This window comes from Gobio gobio (assembly GCF_949357685.1).
Source record: "Gobio gobio genome assembly, chromosome: 22".
Lineage (NCBI taxonomy): Eukaryota > Metazoa > Chordata > Actinopteri > Cypriniformes > Gobionidae > Gobio > Gobio gobio.
The window spans coordinates 17511104-17528125 of NC_137118.1; the positions used below are offsets into that span (position 1 = coordinate 17511104).

General features: G+C 37.5%; 1 protein-coding gene across 2 annotated transcripts in view; it reads right to left on the minus strand.

Annotated features, from left to right (window-relative positions):
* The window catches only part of osbp2a (oxysterol binding protein 2a), a 69993-nt gene extending 53016 nt beyond the window's left edge, over positions 1-16977 (minus strand). Inside the window, exons 1-2 of one of the 2 annotated variants that reach the window (XM_079804180.1) lie at positions 16349-16977; positions 13866-14071 (exon numbers count right to left, since the gene is read on the minus strand). In XM_079804180.1, coding sequence (XP_079660306.1) covers positions 13866-14071; positions 16349-16506 — 364 coding nt within the window. In that variant the 5' untranslated portion in view covers positions 16507-16977. The remainder of the gene's footprint in view (positions 1-13865; positions 14072-16348) is intronic. The other variant, XM_079804181.1, reaches the window with a different exon arrangement.
* Positions 16978-17022: the final 45 nt, after the last annotated feature.

A 17022-nucleotide genomic window follows, 5' to 3' on the forward strand; every position in this document is an offset into this window, starting at 1 on the left:
GCGCGTGCTGCCTTTGGAATGACACCCAAATTCACTCATGACACATCATTTATGAGCAAAGTTACGGTGATATATTAGCTAGCTAGTTGAGTAACTTACCTTCGACATGTTACATTTGTGAGGTACTGAGAGCCAACGTCTTCGCAATTCTGTGACGGTATGACGTTTGTTTTGCCTTTGCGGATGGCCAATCACTGGCCCGCGCGGGCCAGTGATTGGCCATTCAACTAGCCCACACCCTCTTTTACTGGCCGTGGGCCATCGGGCCATTGCTTATGTCGAGCCCTGCATGAAGGCAGACCCCAAAATCAGAGTAAGTTAGAGGGGGAGTAACTCCTCTATGAACCACCTCACCAGTGTTCCGAAGAGACCAGAGAGCAATATCAGAGCATCAAGGAGCATCGAGATCAGAGCATCACATTCTCTTCTCTAGCTGGTTTCCTAATGGCTCTTTGATGAATGCTTTGTTCTTCTGTAAGTTGCTTTGGATAAAAGTGTCTGCTAAATGCATAAATGTAAATCAAGGAGTCTTTCTCCTTATAACAGACGCCTCTCTGTGGCAACTATAGAAGCTATTGAACAGCCAATGCACTGTGTGCTGTGTGGCAAGGATGGTTATGCAGCTTTTTTTAGGACTCAAGAGATAATAACACTCAATAGGTAGGCATGGTATCCCTGCAGCTCCAGTGTCCCAACATCCTCCTCAGTTTTGGGAGAGGGGGGGTGCAACACAACACTCTGGCAGCAACCTTGAAAATTGGTGGATTTCAAGGTGTGCAAACCACGTGTAGTTTGGTTAATTTAGTCTGGAGTAAGAAAATATCCCATTTAGTCTTGGTCTGCTTAGCGTTCACATTGGCATTTTTAACACCAAACCTAAAGACACAGAACCTTAAGTCATAGGGATATGTTCGTAACCTGCTTGTTGGCTTTTATCATGTAGCCTATATTTCGAGACAGAACTTAATGAACATATAAAACAATGCTGTGTGCTGGGATAAATGCACTCATTGTATGTGTGTAGCCTCATATTATGGTATTTTGACCTGCTGAGAACTCGTAAAGGGCTAATAAAATGTGTAAAGGAGTCAAAACAGTGGAAGGAATCCCTCTGTCACACACACAATTCCGCAGGAGACGCAGTACTGATGCCTGTACCAAACTGTGATGGGCAACATCGTGACTATGACGAGAAAAAACAGGTATGTGTGAGCATTCTCTGCTTTTTAGGGTCTCATTTTCCTGTTTTTGGTTAGTTTATGTCTTTGGTCCATGTTAAGTTTATACTTAATTCGAACTGCACCAACGTTTGTTTGGAAGCGGACCGAGACCCATCTTTTCAGCAGTCTTGGTCAGTTTGTTTGGTGTGCACCAGGGTTCAGATGGCAGCGTTCAGACTTATTTAAATGAACCGCACTACCAGAGCAATCGCACCACGGTTCGTTTTTAATCAAACCAAACATGCCAAGTGTGAACACACCCTAATTCCTCTGAGCTATACAGGCCACATAATATACTTTCAGTCAGGTCGGAACCCAGCAAGCAATAGCCATCATTTCACCATCTCGATTAACTATAGACCCGGCTATGAGTAACCCACTTAAAATAAATAACCTTGATAGTTGATATTTAGTTACATGTCATTTTTGCCAAAATAACATACAAACAAAACAGCTTTCTGAAGACAACAAAGCTGATGAAGCACCCTTTTATATGATCAGGTACTCCGTGACGTCATGGGACTGCCGTCGTCCGGTAAGACTGGTGTGAATTCACACTTGATTCAGAAACCGAGAACAATAGTTGTTGAGGTGGGAGAAGAAATATCATACTATTTTCCACAGAGTAAAAATGAGTCTTAAAATATATAGCTGCCTTTAAATTTGAGAAATGGGTTCCTAGCAAGAGGATCATCATATGTGAGGGTATTTTCCATTAAAAAGTTTGAAAACCTCTGGACCTCAATTTTAAGTGAATTTCTGTATCCACTTTTTATGTTTGTTTTTTGCAAATTAAGGGACGATTCAAAATTTCATCCTGTGGTAATCGAAAGTATGGCACATTCCTTTAAAGGGGTGGTAAAACACATTGTTTTGAAGGCTTGATTGTGTTTGTGGGGTGCACTGTAACATGTGTTAATGCTTCGTTTTTAAAAAAAAATCATTATTTTTCATATATTTGACATTTATTCTACACTGCTCTGTCCCTCCTTGTAAAACGGTCTGATGCTTTCCGGGTTGTATGAAGCCAGTCCCTCAAAAATACGCAATGGGGTCAGATTGGTTAGCTGACCCAGTGTGTTGTGATTCGCTAACCGCAGTGTACGTTTGTCGGAAACGTCACGCCCCTTACCTTACCGGTAGACTGTGCTTTGGTCAGTATTAGAAACGATGGCGTCAATAAAACCACACCAATCTGAGCCCGAATCAGACCCAGAACATTTTAGTGAAGATGATCGAGCAGAACCTGTTCAGTCCTAATGAGTAAAGACTGCGGATCTATAGTGATCGCTACTGAATGGCACTGTTACTTTTGTATTTTTAGAACGATTATAGCCAAATATCTGTCGCAAGAACTATTAACCCAAAACACTAAACACTGGCTTTACTATAGTAGCCAAATCACACACAGAACCATGTTTAGCATGCCTGTAGATAAATAATACATAAAAGCTCTAATCAAAAAATCATTTACACTAATGCCAAGTTCGCTGTTGAGATTTTAACGTTAGTGTTTGTAACGATAGGTGTTCGTCGGATAACGTTAAGTATGAATAAGCATTTAACAGACTGGTTTGCAGAACAGTGTTGTCATCTGTTTACTTCCTTGCTACAACCTATTACAGGAAAACACATCGATGAAAAATAAATCATACTTACAGGTTGTGGCCCGTAAGCAGCTTCTGTTTGTAAATCCAGCTTTCAGGTCAAGCCGTTGTGCATATCCTGCATTGAACTCGCGAACATTGTGAAAGTTTCCCTCCGTGAGATGTGCTGCGGGAGCCCCGCATGTGCCTGTTCCCTTCTGTCTCATACACACGTGCATATAACATGTTGTATGTTAAACGCTCTGCAACGCACCCCTGTCCCTATGAAGGCTGAACAAAGCAAGTACCCCAGACCTGCAATCCGGATGAATATAACAGCGTTTCCTCGGCATCGCGGCAACAACACTCCAGCCTAACTATACCACAACAGCGCCGCGATACAAAATGGCCTCACCCCCCCCTATTTAATATTCTCGGAGGAGGGGTTTATGTAAATATTGAGCCTGGTGATGTCACCAACCCTGGAGGAATGTGTGTAGTCGCCTACTGGCCGTTTGCTGTAGTTCTTAGAAATGGATTTCTTTAAAAGCAAATATCTCCCTTTGCTTTAAACTTTGAACGTTGTAACTTTGCAGATGTTGTTTATGCTAAAGCAGCAACATTACACGCTAGCTTAAGTTAGAATAGTGAAATCGTGGTTTACCACCCCTTTAAAATAAGTGAAGTTATTGTGTGTTATGATGTTCTGCAGCCAACAGAGATGATCAAATTTACTGCAGTCCTACAGGCTGAACTAAAACAAGTTTATAAATAGCACAGACTCGGCGCTGGAGGGGTCTGATGTGACAGATGAGAACTAAAACCGTCCTTTTGTGGAGGTCTTTTCAATTACAAGCATATTTTCCAGCCAAGCTTTAAATGGATGCTGAAAAATTACCACAGAGATGGACAGAGGCTGTAATAAGAGGAGATGGCCGTCAGAGACAGCAAGAAAGAGAGAACGATAACATGTTCAAACTGAAAGAAAACAACAAAGACGCAATCACAGGGAGACAGATCCAGATTTATATGTCATTGGAGAGTTGAAGGACATCATAATTGAATGTGGGCAGTAGGTGATGGAATGAGCAAGTGTGAAAGAGAGGCGTCATAACTAACAACTAACCAACCCATTCAAACACCAGATTTCTGTGAATGAACATGGTTACCATGGAAACTAGGTCCCACGCAATTGGAAGGCTATTTTTAGAAGCTGTAAAGAGAATGAAAAAACACAAACGGGCTAATGCGTCTTGCTTTGCCTACTCTCTCACATAACATGGCCATCATTTACTGGCAAATATACGAGGACAGGCTGTAAATCAACTCTTGTGTGACGCAAGACATATTTGGAAGCACTTGCTTGTAGGAGCCTGAGGCAGCTACACAGAGACGAGCAGATGACATGCTGGCACACTGTTCTCTGAAACTCAGTCAATCTGTATATCAGTGACTGGAGATTAATACAAATTAATTAAAAGTGTGACCTTTAAATGACCTGCTCAGATCATCAGGTGACCATGTTATATGTGTGTATATGTGTATATACTCACTACTGTTGGGTCAATAAGGTTTTTTAAAATAAATAAATTCTTATTCAGCAGCACATAAAACAAAACTGACAGTAAAGACATTTATGTTTTTGTTTTGTTTTTCAAATAAATGCTGCTCTTTTGAACTTTCTATTCATGAAAGAATCCTGAAAAAATGTATCACCAAAATATTAAGCAGCACAACAATAATACGTGCAATAAGCACAACGATAATAATAAGAAATGTTTGTTGATGTTCAAATCATCATATTAGAATGATTTCTGATAGCCTAGAAATCTAGACGCACCCTAGCGGCAGCAAATCTAATTTGCAGCCAGGGTAGTCTAGCAACTCTCCGTTGGCTTGCGAGCTGGAAAAAACAAACTCTAGTCAGGCCAATCACATCGTGTATAGAGTTGGTGGGCGGGCTTAACATAATGACGGCAGAGTTGCCGCGGTTCCGCATGCTACTTGTAAACAAAGAAGCTGGCGAACAGCGGTCTTTCGAATCGGCTTTGGCCGCGATTCTGGAAGACTTGGAGTTAAGCTTTTCTTTGCGAAAAGAACAAAGAACGGCACTGAAGTCATTCTGAAGAAAGGAAGATGTGTTCAGAGTTTTGCCGACCTGATACTGCAAAAGTTTAATCTATCAACTAGTTCCACTTCACCTTCTTCGTTGCTCTGGTTGGTTGTAGCGCTATCCTATTGCGTCCAGAGGTAATTTGAAAGACAACCGTTTATCCCAACCCTCGGATTGACCCAACATCTTGATGTGGGTCTGGCTTGTCAGGCAAGATATCTGAAGGATCATGTGACAATGAAGACTGGAGTAATGATGCTGAAAAATTCAGTTTTTATCACAGGAATAAATTACATTTTAAAAAACATTACAATAAAAATAGTTCCTTTAAATTGTAATTATATTATTATCGTTTTTACCATATTTTATTCTAATAAAAACAGCCTTGGTTCCAGAAATTTTAGGAAATGTTAGAAAAGCATTTAAATGAAATTTGCCCCATGATTTACTCACCCTCAAGCCATCCTAGGTGTATATGACTTTCTTCTTTCAGATTAACACAATAATATTAGTTATATTAATAAATATCCTGACGCTTCCAAGCTTTATAATGGCAGTGAAGCACATCCACCCATAATAAACGTGCTACACATGGCATTGGAGGTTAATAAAGGCCTTCTGAAGCGACTCGATGGGGTTTTGTAAGAAAAATATCCATATTTAAAACTTTATAAAGTAAAATATCTGTCATTATAAAGCTTTTGATTGTGTTCAATCTTCAGGACACCTAGGATGGCTTGAGGGTAAGTAAATCATGGGGTAATTTTCTTTTTAAAGTGAACTAATCCTTTAAAAATTGTATAAGTAATAATATATTAATAATAATAATATATTATTTGTAAGCTTAACAGTTCTAAAATAAACACAAAAATGTATTTCCCACCATTTACATAGCAAAGTTTCATATTATTGCATTAATAATAATAACAATGAATATCAATGTTTTCGTTTTGTTTTTCATTTTATTCATATTGTTATATTCGGTAGTATTGGTATTATCTATGATTAATTCGTTTTATATAGTCTTGTGATTATTTATTGTGTCAAAAAGCAGGATTTACTTTGAAACACTTTTCACTCAGTAACTGATAGTAAATTTCACAAATAGTAACGAAGAAAAAGCAAGTACATATTTTAAGGCTGAAATATTTCTCTTGTGAAACAGTCCAATAATCTTTGTTTCATTTCCAATTTCAAAAAAGGAATTGTTTAAAAAAAAAGATGTTTAGAGTATTCTTGTTCAGTTTACACAAAATAATAAACTGACCCCTACTAAAAAAATCGTTGAAGCTACTAATTTAATTTACATTTATTAGAAGAACGCTTTTTTTTTACAGTGCCCACCAACACAGCAGCTGCAAAGATTACATGATCACTGAACGACCAGCTTCAATCTTTCCATCCAAAAACTGCATCTAAGCCAAAGAATCTTCAACCCAATCCAAGCCAAATACTGCAGTTTTATGCTTGCCAAGAAAACAATCGGGAAAAGTGGATTAGTATGGCTCTCTAGAGAGCAGAATCAAAGAGAAGAGAGAGAGAACTCCTCCAGTCTGAGCCACACACAGCTATTGTGTGCCTGTGAACACCTGCCTGCCAAAGGTGCTCGTCTTCCATCAGAGCAGCAGCGAGAGGGAGTCCTGAAGGTGGGATTCAGGGGAATTAAAATAGAGCGAGTGAGAGAGGCTTGCTCAGCCTCGGTGGGCGTAAGAGGAAAAGCACCAGCGCTGGGGAATCAATCAAAGATCACCTTCCCCTGACCTGGTGGAGAGAGACGAGTGACTCATCCCAGACTAACCACACCTAGACTAACGGGGAAGATTCAAAGTGTGGAGACGAACATGAATGGAGGTGGAGCGAGGAAAAGGCTAGAAGGATCTTCGAAACCGAGCGACAGTAAAGTTCACTGGCTGTCTGAAAATCCAATTTGGCCCATCAGCCTGCTTACTTTGTATCACAGATAATCTGATTTGCACAGTCTTGATGTAAGTTTCTCACACTCCTGTACAGTAAAGAGGTGCTGACGAAAAAGATTCTTAGGAGTTTTGACACCAAGAACATGCTAGCAACGCCCAGACAACCACAACAATGCACACTGGCACTTTTTTTTTCTGAAAATGTAAAAATGTAGTTATAAATGCAGGCTGTACAGCATTTCATTCTGTTGTGAAGTCAAACATTAGCTCAATGGGTTCCTAATGCAAATCCTGAGATTTAGCTGTAAGCGCTAAATGTATTTGGCCCATGAAAGAGCATGTGACCACATGTGAACATCAACAAGTTGACTGATAGGAATTGACTGGTAGACAGTAGCCACTATGTGCTTCAGAGCATCTATAAAAATAGACTCATTCCCATAGCTGATCATAAAAGGCTACTGCATATTTAACTTTGGAATCTAGGCTGAAATTAGGATGTACTGCAGACTATTCCATTAAATTCAAGTAGTACTAAAATAAAACACTGGCTATGAATTTATTTTCTATCAAGACAAAATACATGTTTTTGCATAAATGCCAATCAAACATATGCATTTATAATTTGTCCTACCTTTTCTCGACAGGATGGAATCACTGGTAAATACAGGGCGAATGCTTACGCAGTGAAGATGATGTTCAAATCTTTTTGAATGAAAGCGTGAAGCAGTGTTCCCTCTCGGTCACCTTCCAAGCTTCCCTCCCATCCCTCACGCTCCTGTTTTCCTTCTCGCCCTCCCTCTTTCCCCTCACATTCTCCATCCTGCACAGTGGGCGGAGCTAATATGCTCGTCACTTCATTCAGTAGCAGATGAAATCGTCCAAACGGGAAGGTGTAGCAGTATGCATATTAATCACATTTGGGATAAAAGAGGCTCATGTAAAGGCAATAATGTAGGAGGGGTTTGAAAACACATTCAAAATGATCTGTGCATTTAAAATACCAAAGAGATTTTACATAAATTGTATGTTTTCTCAGACTATGGGTGTTAAGTTTTGTTAAGAAAAAAATGAATTCTGAGGATAGAAATAAAAAGTAAGACATTCACTGCAGTATTTAATTTTAAATGAAACCTGTCAATTAAATGTAACACACACATAATAAAAAATAATATTTATGAGGAAATAATAATTACTTAGTATATAATTGTGGATTTATGAATACTTTAAATATGAAAGAAAAAATAAGCTTAGGAAATCCAGGAACAATGATACCCCCTAGTGGCATTTCATTAAAAAGAAATGCACTAAATAAATGGTGAAATGTTCCTTAAATGGTAAAGGGGGGTTCCATTTTTTTTTTTTTTAATTAGGGATATTCGAGATATATATTTAAATGATTAACTCAGTCAAACCAGATAAATTAAACCTACATAAAGGAACAAATGGTTTATGTGGGAAATAATTTTACTGTGTAACAGCCTTTACGTGTGAGGTTGGCAAATCTTAAATAAATAAATAAATAATATATATATATATAAAAGTTACACTGTGAAAGTGCTTTAAAATGAAAAAATAAATTAATGTTTAGTTCTACTATATACAACACCATCTGACAACAATGTTCTGTTTATTATAAGCACACTGTAAACCCGAATAAATTGGCAATCAGTTGCATCAAATTTTTTTAAGTTAAGAAATTTAAAGTTTAAGTAAACAGAACTTGCAGATTTTTATTTTGTAATCATACATTTTAATTGCTCTGAACTTGAAATATTTGCTAATTTATACATTTAATTGATAATCTGAAATAAAAAAACCTAATCTCAAATTATTGGAAATTTGACTAGCTTTAACCAGCTAATTCACCTAAATGCCACCTTGCTTTGATAGCATTAGCATAGCATAGCACTTGCTGAATGAGGACAGCAATATAATACATTTAACATATATCTGTTCTAAAACTGAACATAACAGTTATGTTATAACAGAAACTCTTCTAAACTTACATAGCAAAACATTAAACACTAATAAATCTCCCACTTAACGTCAATCTTGACCCTTTTGAGTGTCATGGTAAAGCATGCTGGGAAATAGAAATCCCTGCCCAGTTTCGGTTAAATTTAAGTTAGTCTAAATTAAAAGAAACAAGTTTATAAAACTCAAAACAATGAAACGATTCAGATCACTTAAAATGTGTCAGTTCTGAGAACTCAAAAGAAAAATAAAGTTCGAAATACTCACAAGTTTTAGGGTAAGACTCATAATTTGAGTTGGCTCTACTCAAACCAATTATCTATTGCTTTTGTTTAAATCAGGGGTGGCGAACTCCGGTCCTGGAGGGCCGCTGTCCTGCAGAGTTCTGATAAAACTCTCCTGCCTTCAGCTTTAACCCTTCAGACCATGATTAGCTGGTTCTGGTGTGTTTGATTAGGGTTGAAGCAAAACTCTGCAGGACCAGAGTTCGCCACCCCTGGTTTAAATGCTCAAACTCTTTAAAGCAGGATGGATTTAGCAGATTCTGATTGGCTCTCAACTCTCAATGTTTTTATCATTCATCAGCTGGGGAAAAAATCGTTCTGAAAGTGATTCCAAGAAAGGACATTGTTTCTCTGTGCCTTTATGGTTATAGTTGTGGTGTGAACTCTGTTATTCTATTATATTTAGAGTGTTTTTTATTGTTGTCATTATAAATATCATCTTTGGTGTGAACGGGCCTTAAAGGTTATGAGAAGATAAGAATGCAGACCTGTTTAAAAATTATGTATGTGGCTGAGATAAACATATTATTAATGCCTGAATAACAAGACATTATTTAAACAATAACAATTGAATATGTGCACACTCCTCATTCTTTATTATGAACCTCATGCACATTGTTTATGTAAGGAATAATTGACGACGGGCCGTTCAATTATTAGAATAATAATGCACACCCGAGGTGGTGATGCGGTCACGACGCGAAGCGAACCTCGGGTGTGCATTATTTTTCTAATAATTGAATGGCCCGGAGTCAATTATTCCGCTTATACTACGGTTACCACACCTCAAGACATCGATCCGAAGATATATTTAAAGGGATTCGTTCGGTTTTTGTACTTAAATCGCTGTTGTCAGTAGGACTATTTCTTCCGCGTCTCATCCAACGGCTCTTTTGCTAGTTCCGAAACGCCATTTTAAAGCTGTTAACGAAGGCTTGAGCAGTTGATAGCATTCTACTGCAGTTATTAATAAAGTTATTAGAAAGAGAGCGAGAGAGAGAGAGAGAGAGAGAGAGAGAGAGAGAGAGAGAGAGAGAGAGCGAGTGCTTGTGTGAATTAGGCTAACGTTACCTCTGTGCGTCTCTAAACATTACCTAGCTAGTGAAAAAATGTCACGTGTAGCTTTTAAGTTGCTCCACTATATAGGCTAACTGATCAAATTGTCAGGGCAGCGCTGACACCTTTTTGTGCAAACTGTAGTGCGTGTGCGAGCATGTGTGATTTCAGTAATGAGACAGAAAAGCTTGCCTTTGATGTCCGCTTCTGTTTGTTGGTTTTCATCTGGACTGTCTAATACTGCTGCCGCCCAGATGTTGAACGTTTTATATTCACCGTAAATATTAATATATACTTTAGGAAAATCGTCTGTCATGTTGTTGTTTTTTAGTCCTGTAATTTCCGTTATTACAGTTAACTATGCGAAGTGATATGGAACTGTAATGTGGTCAAGAGAGCTGCCTGGAACTACGTTCGCTGTGCGTTTCCCAGAAAGTAATTGCACACCTCAGAACGTTCATCAGCCAATCAGATTCAAGCATTCAACGGCCCCGTAGTATAAATAATATTAAAGACTTGAAAACTGAGAATTATAGGGACTATCTATTGAACAAAAAATCTAAATTATCTAATATTTTATGATCTTCAAAGTGACTTGAGTACAGCCGTTACCAGAAGCCAGTGTTTATAGTGTATACGTTATAAATACGGATATTTTTCTTACAAAAACGCATCGCTGCGCTTCACATGGTCAAGTCCAATCAAATCAAGTCACCTTTATGTATATAGCGCTTTTTACAATGCAGATTGCAGGGATGGGCAGTATTTCAGATAGGCTATTTTCAGATAATACTATTTTGTATTGTAATTTGTATTTAAATACATTTAAATACATGTTGCAAGCGGTGGAATCAGCGCACAGTTGCCGCTTTCTCTTTAGCTTTATGCAGTTGAAGCCACTGTTGACAACAAAATTTCAGGGGAAGTTGCTAAAGGCAGATCGAGTTGTTGCCTAAAGTTGCTTAATGACCTTATGCGTCATTGCACTATGACGTCATTATTATTAATCGCAAGGCAAAACTACACCATTATGTAACGCGTAGATCTGATTTGAAATGCTAATTTAGATTTGTTTGTAAAATAAATTAAAGCAATGTGTTAGTTAATATGTACGGAGCCCCACACATGACATGCAAGATAAAAACAATCGTAAATCGTGCGCAAAATGTACTAATTTGTTCCCTCGATTTGCTAAACCGTCCACATGATTTACTCATTTGTTCCCTTGATTTATAAATCGGGTGCACGATTTAGCCTACTAGTTTTTTCCTGCATGTCATATGCAGGGCTCCGTAAATATGCTACCTAAATGATCTTCTGGTTTTTACAGCGATCTTAACCCTCTGGGGTTCTTCGGGTCAAAAATGACCCGTACTTCATACTTCACGTAGCTTCATCGGAATGGTCCGAAACTAGGTGACTTTATTGGTACTTGGTATATGAACATCCAAAAAAATTGGGGACATGATTTGAAAAGTCTAAGTGGTCGTAAAAAAACAAAAATCACACTCAGGACCTTCGGGTCAAAAATGACCCCCATAGGAAATGAATGGGAAATTGGCAAAAATATGAAAATACAGAATTTTTTTGTGCATACAATCTACAAATCAGCCAGGATGCAGAAAAAAAGGACTCAACGGTGAAGGGGTGAATCTCTAAAACATCAAGAGTGCAAAACAGACAAAAAACTCACACACACACACACACAAAAACACAATTAGCTTTTGGAATGGCACACGTTCATTTGTGTGTGCGCGTGTGTTTTTGTGTGTACAAGTGTGTGTGTGTGTGTGTGTGTGTGTGTGTGTGTGTTTTTTGTCTGTTTTGCACTCTTGATTTTTTAGAGATTCACCCCTTCACTGTTGAGTCCTTTTTTTCTGCATTTCTGATTTGTAGATTGTATGCACCAAAAAACTATGGGGGTCATTTTTGACCCGAAGGTCTTAAGTGTGACTATTTTTTTTACGACCACTTAGACTTTTCAAATCCTGTCCCCAATTTTTTTGGGTGTTCATATACCAAGTACCAATAAAGTCACCAAGTTTTGGACTATTCCGATGAAGCTACGATTTTTTTATTTTTTTTATATAACGCAAGATCCACTATAGTGGTAAAAATGTGCTATTGTGTGATAAAAATGCTCCATGTGTCCACCGGATGACACGGATCTCATTTAAAAATATTGCTTTCATGAGGCCAAGGCTTGACTCTAAAATAAAATACAGCTTTAATAAAAAAAATTATAATAATTATATATATATAATTTTTTTATTATATTCAATGGGAAAAAATGGGTCATAATTATTGCATAAATATTAATTATAAATCATAAAATGATCTCAAAACACCAAAAAAGAAAAGAAAAAATATTATTGAACAAAAATATATTTCATTGATTTTACGCAAATCTTTTTTATCTTAATCCCGCCCTCCGGGTAATTTTTGACCCGAAGATCCTGAGTGTGACCCATAAATGAAGAACCCCAGAGGGTTAAGGAATTATGAATGAACCGCTTGGTCTATTGAGATAGCTTGTATGTGTATTGTTTGGATTAGAGTCACTTTCCAGAAGTTGCCAAATACATTTTAAAAATGGCTAAATTTGTTGCTAGGTGCTTTTAGAAAAAAAAGTTGCTAAGGTAGTCTGAAAAGTTGCTAAATCTAGCGACAAAATTGCTAAGTTGGCAACACTGGTTGAAGCCTTGTTTATACTTTCGCAATTTGCATGGCTCTACGCCGCAAACCTGCTTACTGCGCGCGCTCCTCAGTGAAGTAATGCTTGATGTGCTCTCCGTTGTATAATTCTGTGAAATGACAGAGGGCGACTCTGAGTAATTGTTCTCCAAACCATCAAAAAGCAGCGATGAGAGGAAGCAGTTTGCCGAATAATTTGTCAAACACTCGTCTTGTGAGAAGTAAAGAGAAGCTTGTGAGAAGCTCTAGAGAAAACAGTGATCTCATCGTCCAGCTCAGTTCAATTATCATATAGAGTCAATATGGGCGGATCAGTATTTAGTGTCCCCAACTAAGCCAGCCAAAAGCCAAAGGCAAAAGAGGCGACGGCCAATGAACAAACAGTGTGTGATTATCATTCAGGCAAACATTACAGGTCAGAAGTCAGATTAGATCGGAACATTCAGAGTATTTGTCCAGTTCCATCTGGTCCATCTCTCTGTTCACTCCCATTATAAAGCTTGGAAGAGCCAGGACATTTTTAATACGTGTGGCTGAAAAGAAGAAAGTCATATACACCTAGGTTGGCTTGACGGTGAGTAAATGATGGGATCATTTTCATTTTGGGGTGAACTAACACTTTAAATGCTTGAGCTTTTTACAGCAGGATGGATTTTGATTGGCTCTCAATGTTTTTATCATTAGCTGGAAGAAAATGACATTGTTTCTCTGTGCCGTTATCGTTATAGTTGTGGTGTGAGTAGACTCTGCTATTCTTTTATATTAAGAACCATTTTTTGAACTATATCTCAGTTATAACTCAGATAACTATATCTTAGTTATAACACCATTGTCAGATCTGTGTTACCAGTCGCCGTCTGCCAGCTCTCTTTTTTGCCGATTGAACATGATTGGTCTTGGAATGTCTGAGAAGTGCTGTAATCTGGTGACTGCCGGCGTTTGTATGAATCTGTCAGTGTGAATTGGACTTTTGAGGTGCATCCTGGGATGCTTTTCATTGGCAGTGTGACAGGACTCACCTGAATGGGGCATCATTTGAGTGGCGTTTGCTTTGGCCTGTTGCAGAGCAGAAACCCACCGCTGACACTCCCCCTCTGTATATGCTTTCAGGTGGTAGCTCCGCCCTCCACTTGTCAACACAAAGTGATAGGTGTCGCCCATCTCTATGTGCACCGTCGCCAAGGTAATCGTGCCTCGGCAGGTGTGTGCCATTTCTGCTTGAGTCCTAAAGACATAATCACATATGCACAAACAGACAACGACATGAGCAACTAGCTGAAAGTAATTGGAACAGAGTCAAAGCATCACAAACACACCCTTATACTAGAGACAGACTGATAGCCAGACCAATTAACTAACATAATGGTGTCAGTTCCAACATCTACCAGCAGCCTTGTCAATAATTCATGCACATTTTCTGTGCAAATATTTATGAATGAATTTATAATCGAGAGTAAGTATTGTGTAAAATATATTTTAATTGTGTTATTCGGAGTGAATTTATTATTGTGTATAATTATGCTTTAAAGAACAATGTACTTTTATCATTTTATTATCATTTGTATTATTTCATTATTATAAGTGAACAACTTATTGTGAGTAATTATTGTGTAAAATCATAACTTATTTTAAAGGGGAATTTATTATTGTGGGCAATTATGCTGCAAAAATAATAATTTACTTTTAATTAAAAAAAAAAAAAAAATTATGTAGATGTATTATTTATTATAAGTGAATTTAATATTTAGAGTAAATATGCTGTAAAAAATTATTTACTTTGATTATTTTATCATTATGAGTGAATTTATTATTGTGGGCAATTGTGTAAAAATAATAATTTATTTTTATTATTTCATTATTATGACTGAATTTATTATTGGGAGTAATTATTGTGTAAAAAATAAGTTTTATCATGAATTAATTTATTATTGTGAAAAAAATAATGATGTATTTGTATTATTTCATCATTATTATGACTGAATTTATTATTGGGAGTAATTATTATGTAAAAATAATAGTTTTATTATGAATGAATTTATTATTGTGTAATTGTGTAAAAAATAATAATTTATTTGTATCATTTCATTAATATGACTGAATTTATTATTGGGTGTAATTATTGTGCAAAAATAATAGTTTTATTATGAATTAATTTATTATTGTGGGTAATTGTGTAAAAATAATCATTTATTTGTATTATTTCATTTTTATGACTGAATTTATTATTGGGAGTAATTATTGTGTAACAATAATAGTTTTATTATGAATGAATTTATTATTGTGGGTATTTATTATAAACAATGTAGTTTTATTATTTTATTATTATGAGGTAGGATATTTTATTTTTTATTGTAATAAAATTTTGTTTAACATAATTGTTATTATTTTAATATTATGTGGTGTAAAATCATACTAAATTGTATTTGACTTTCTTTACTTATTGCATTTCAGTCATTTTAATCTCGTGCTATTACACTGTATTTTATTTTATTAGATAATTAGTACCCTACTCACATCAGAATTGCTGTTAAAGCCACTGAAAATTCCAGACTGACATGCTGGTCAAATACTACATGCTGGCTGCAATAAATAACTGCAGGATTTCTGAGTCCATGAGTGCTGAATCAGAGCATCATTAATTTCAAATCCATACTAAACCCAGATACACTGCAGTAGTAAGGCATCATTTACAGCTGCAAGAGTCACACTTGAGTACAACATAGCTGAAGGGTACAAAAGCAATTATGAGAATAATAATGTTAATAGCATTCAAAATGCAATATGCAAAACACCAGGCATTTTTAATTGGGGGTAGGTCTGTAATGAAATGAAGGCAAATTTATGATACCGAGCATTAAAACTGATTTATAGAGATGGACAGATGTTCCACTGAAGCACAATTTGTTCTTTAAAAATATTTATAGGCCATGCTGGAGAACATGATCACCGGGTTTTACACAAACTTGAGGAGTTCATGCCGCTTAAAAGAGACACCAAATACTAAGAAATCCTGAAATTCATGTCCCTTTTTTAATTCAATGGATATACTGATAATATCTCTAACGCACAATTTTGTATTAAAAGAGAAAGAGTTATTGTCACTAGTGTACTAAGACCCCACTGCATATAAATACACTGTATGATGTGTATTAAATATTGTTTCTCGGTTAGGCCTTTGCAGAAGGGTGGAAACTTGATCTAGGCTAGTTGCTTCAGATGTCCCCGTTACTAATTATAAACAGGAGAGGCATTGTTGCAGCATGGACAGCTAAGAAATGAATTGTGCCAAAACCTGTCAATTAATTGTGCCTACAGGTGCCAACAGAGACAAGAGGCATTTTAATTCAAACTTCTACGCAACTCTTACCCTAGATAAAACCACAGTCTGTTAAAAGTCAGATAATGTACGTACCGTGAGTGAAAGGGGTGACACAGCAAAGTCACGCGCGCCGAGAGTCTCGAGCGCTCCTCGTGCGCATCAAATGAAACGCAGTGCACATACCTGTAGTAAGACAGGAGGCCGTTGCTCAGGACGAACCACCGGCGCTGGTAGCCCTTCAGGTAGTTTGTCCATTTAAAGAGCCATCCCTTATAAGTGTCCGGGCCGGGACCCTGCACACCTGAAGGAGACGGAAGGGTCCGCACCACCAGTTCGGTCATATTGACCGTTCACCGCTGGGATAGGAGTGCTGCTGTCTCACCGCTGCGGATCGCGCGCCAGACACCTGCCTTCGCATGTATGCAACACGTTCAGGGCATGAGCGAGCGAGGAGTCAAATTTGCGGTCACAGTAAAGAGAGGCGGCGCTTCTGAGAGATATGATGGAAAACTGATGCTATTGGGAAACACAGTGGATGACGTAGATGCCTCGCGGACGCACAGATTGCTCAGAATCTGCCATATGACGTAAATACATTAGTGAGGAGAGCGGATGCGAGGATGCACAGGCTTTTAAAAGCTCAAGTATGCATTCCGAGATAAGCTTGCTTGACATGAATGCAGGGCTGCATCCGATATCGATTAGATTCTTGATCCTCGCGTTATGGCATTTGTTGTTGCAAAGTCATGCGGTGTTTTTCCTCCCCGTTCAATACATCTTGCTGAACAGATGTCTTAAAAGTTCGCTGTGCTATCCGCAGGGTGGCGCTACAATGAATACTTTAACTCTTACAGTGT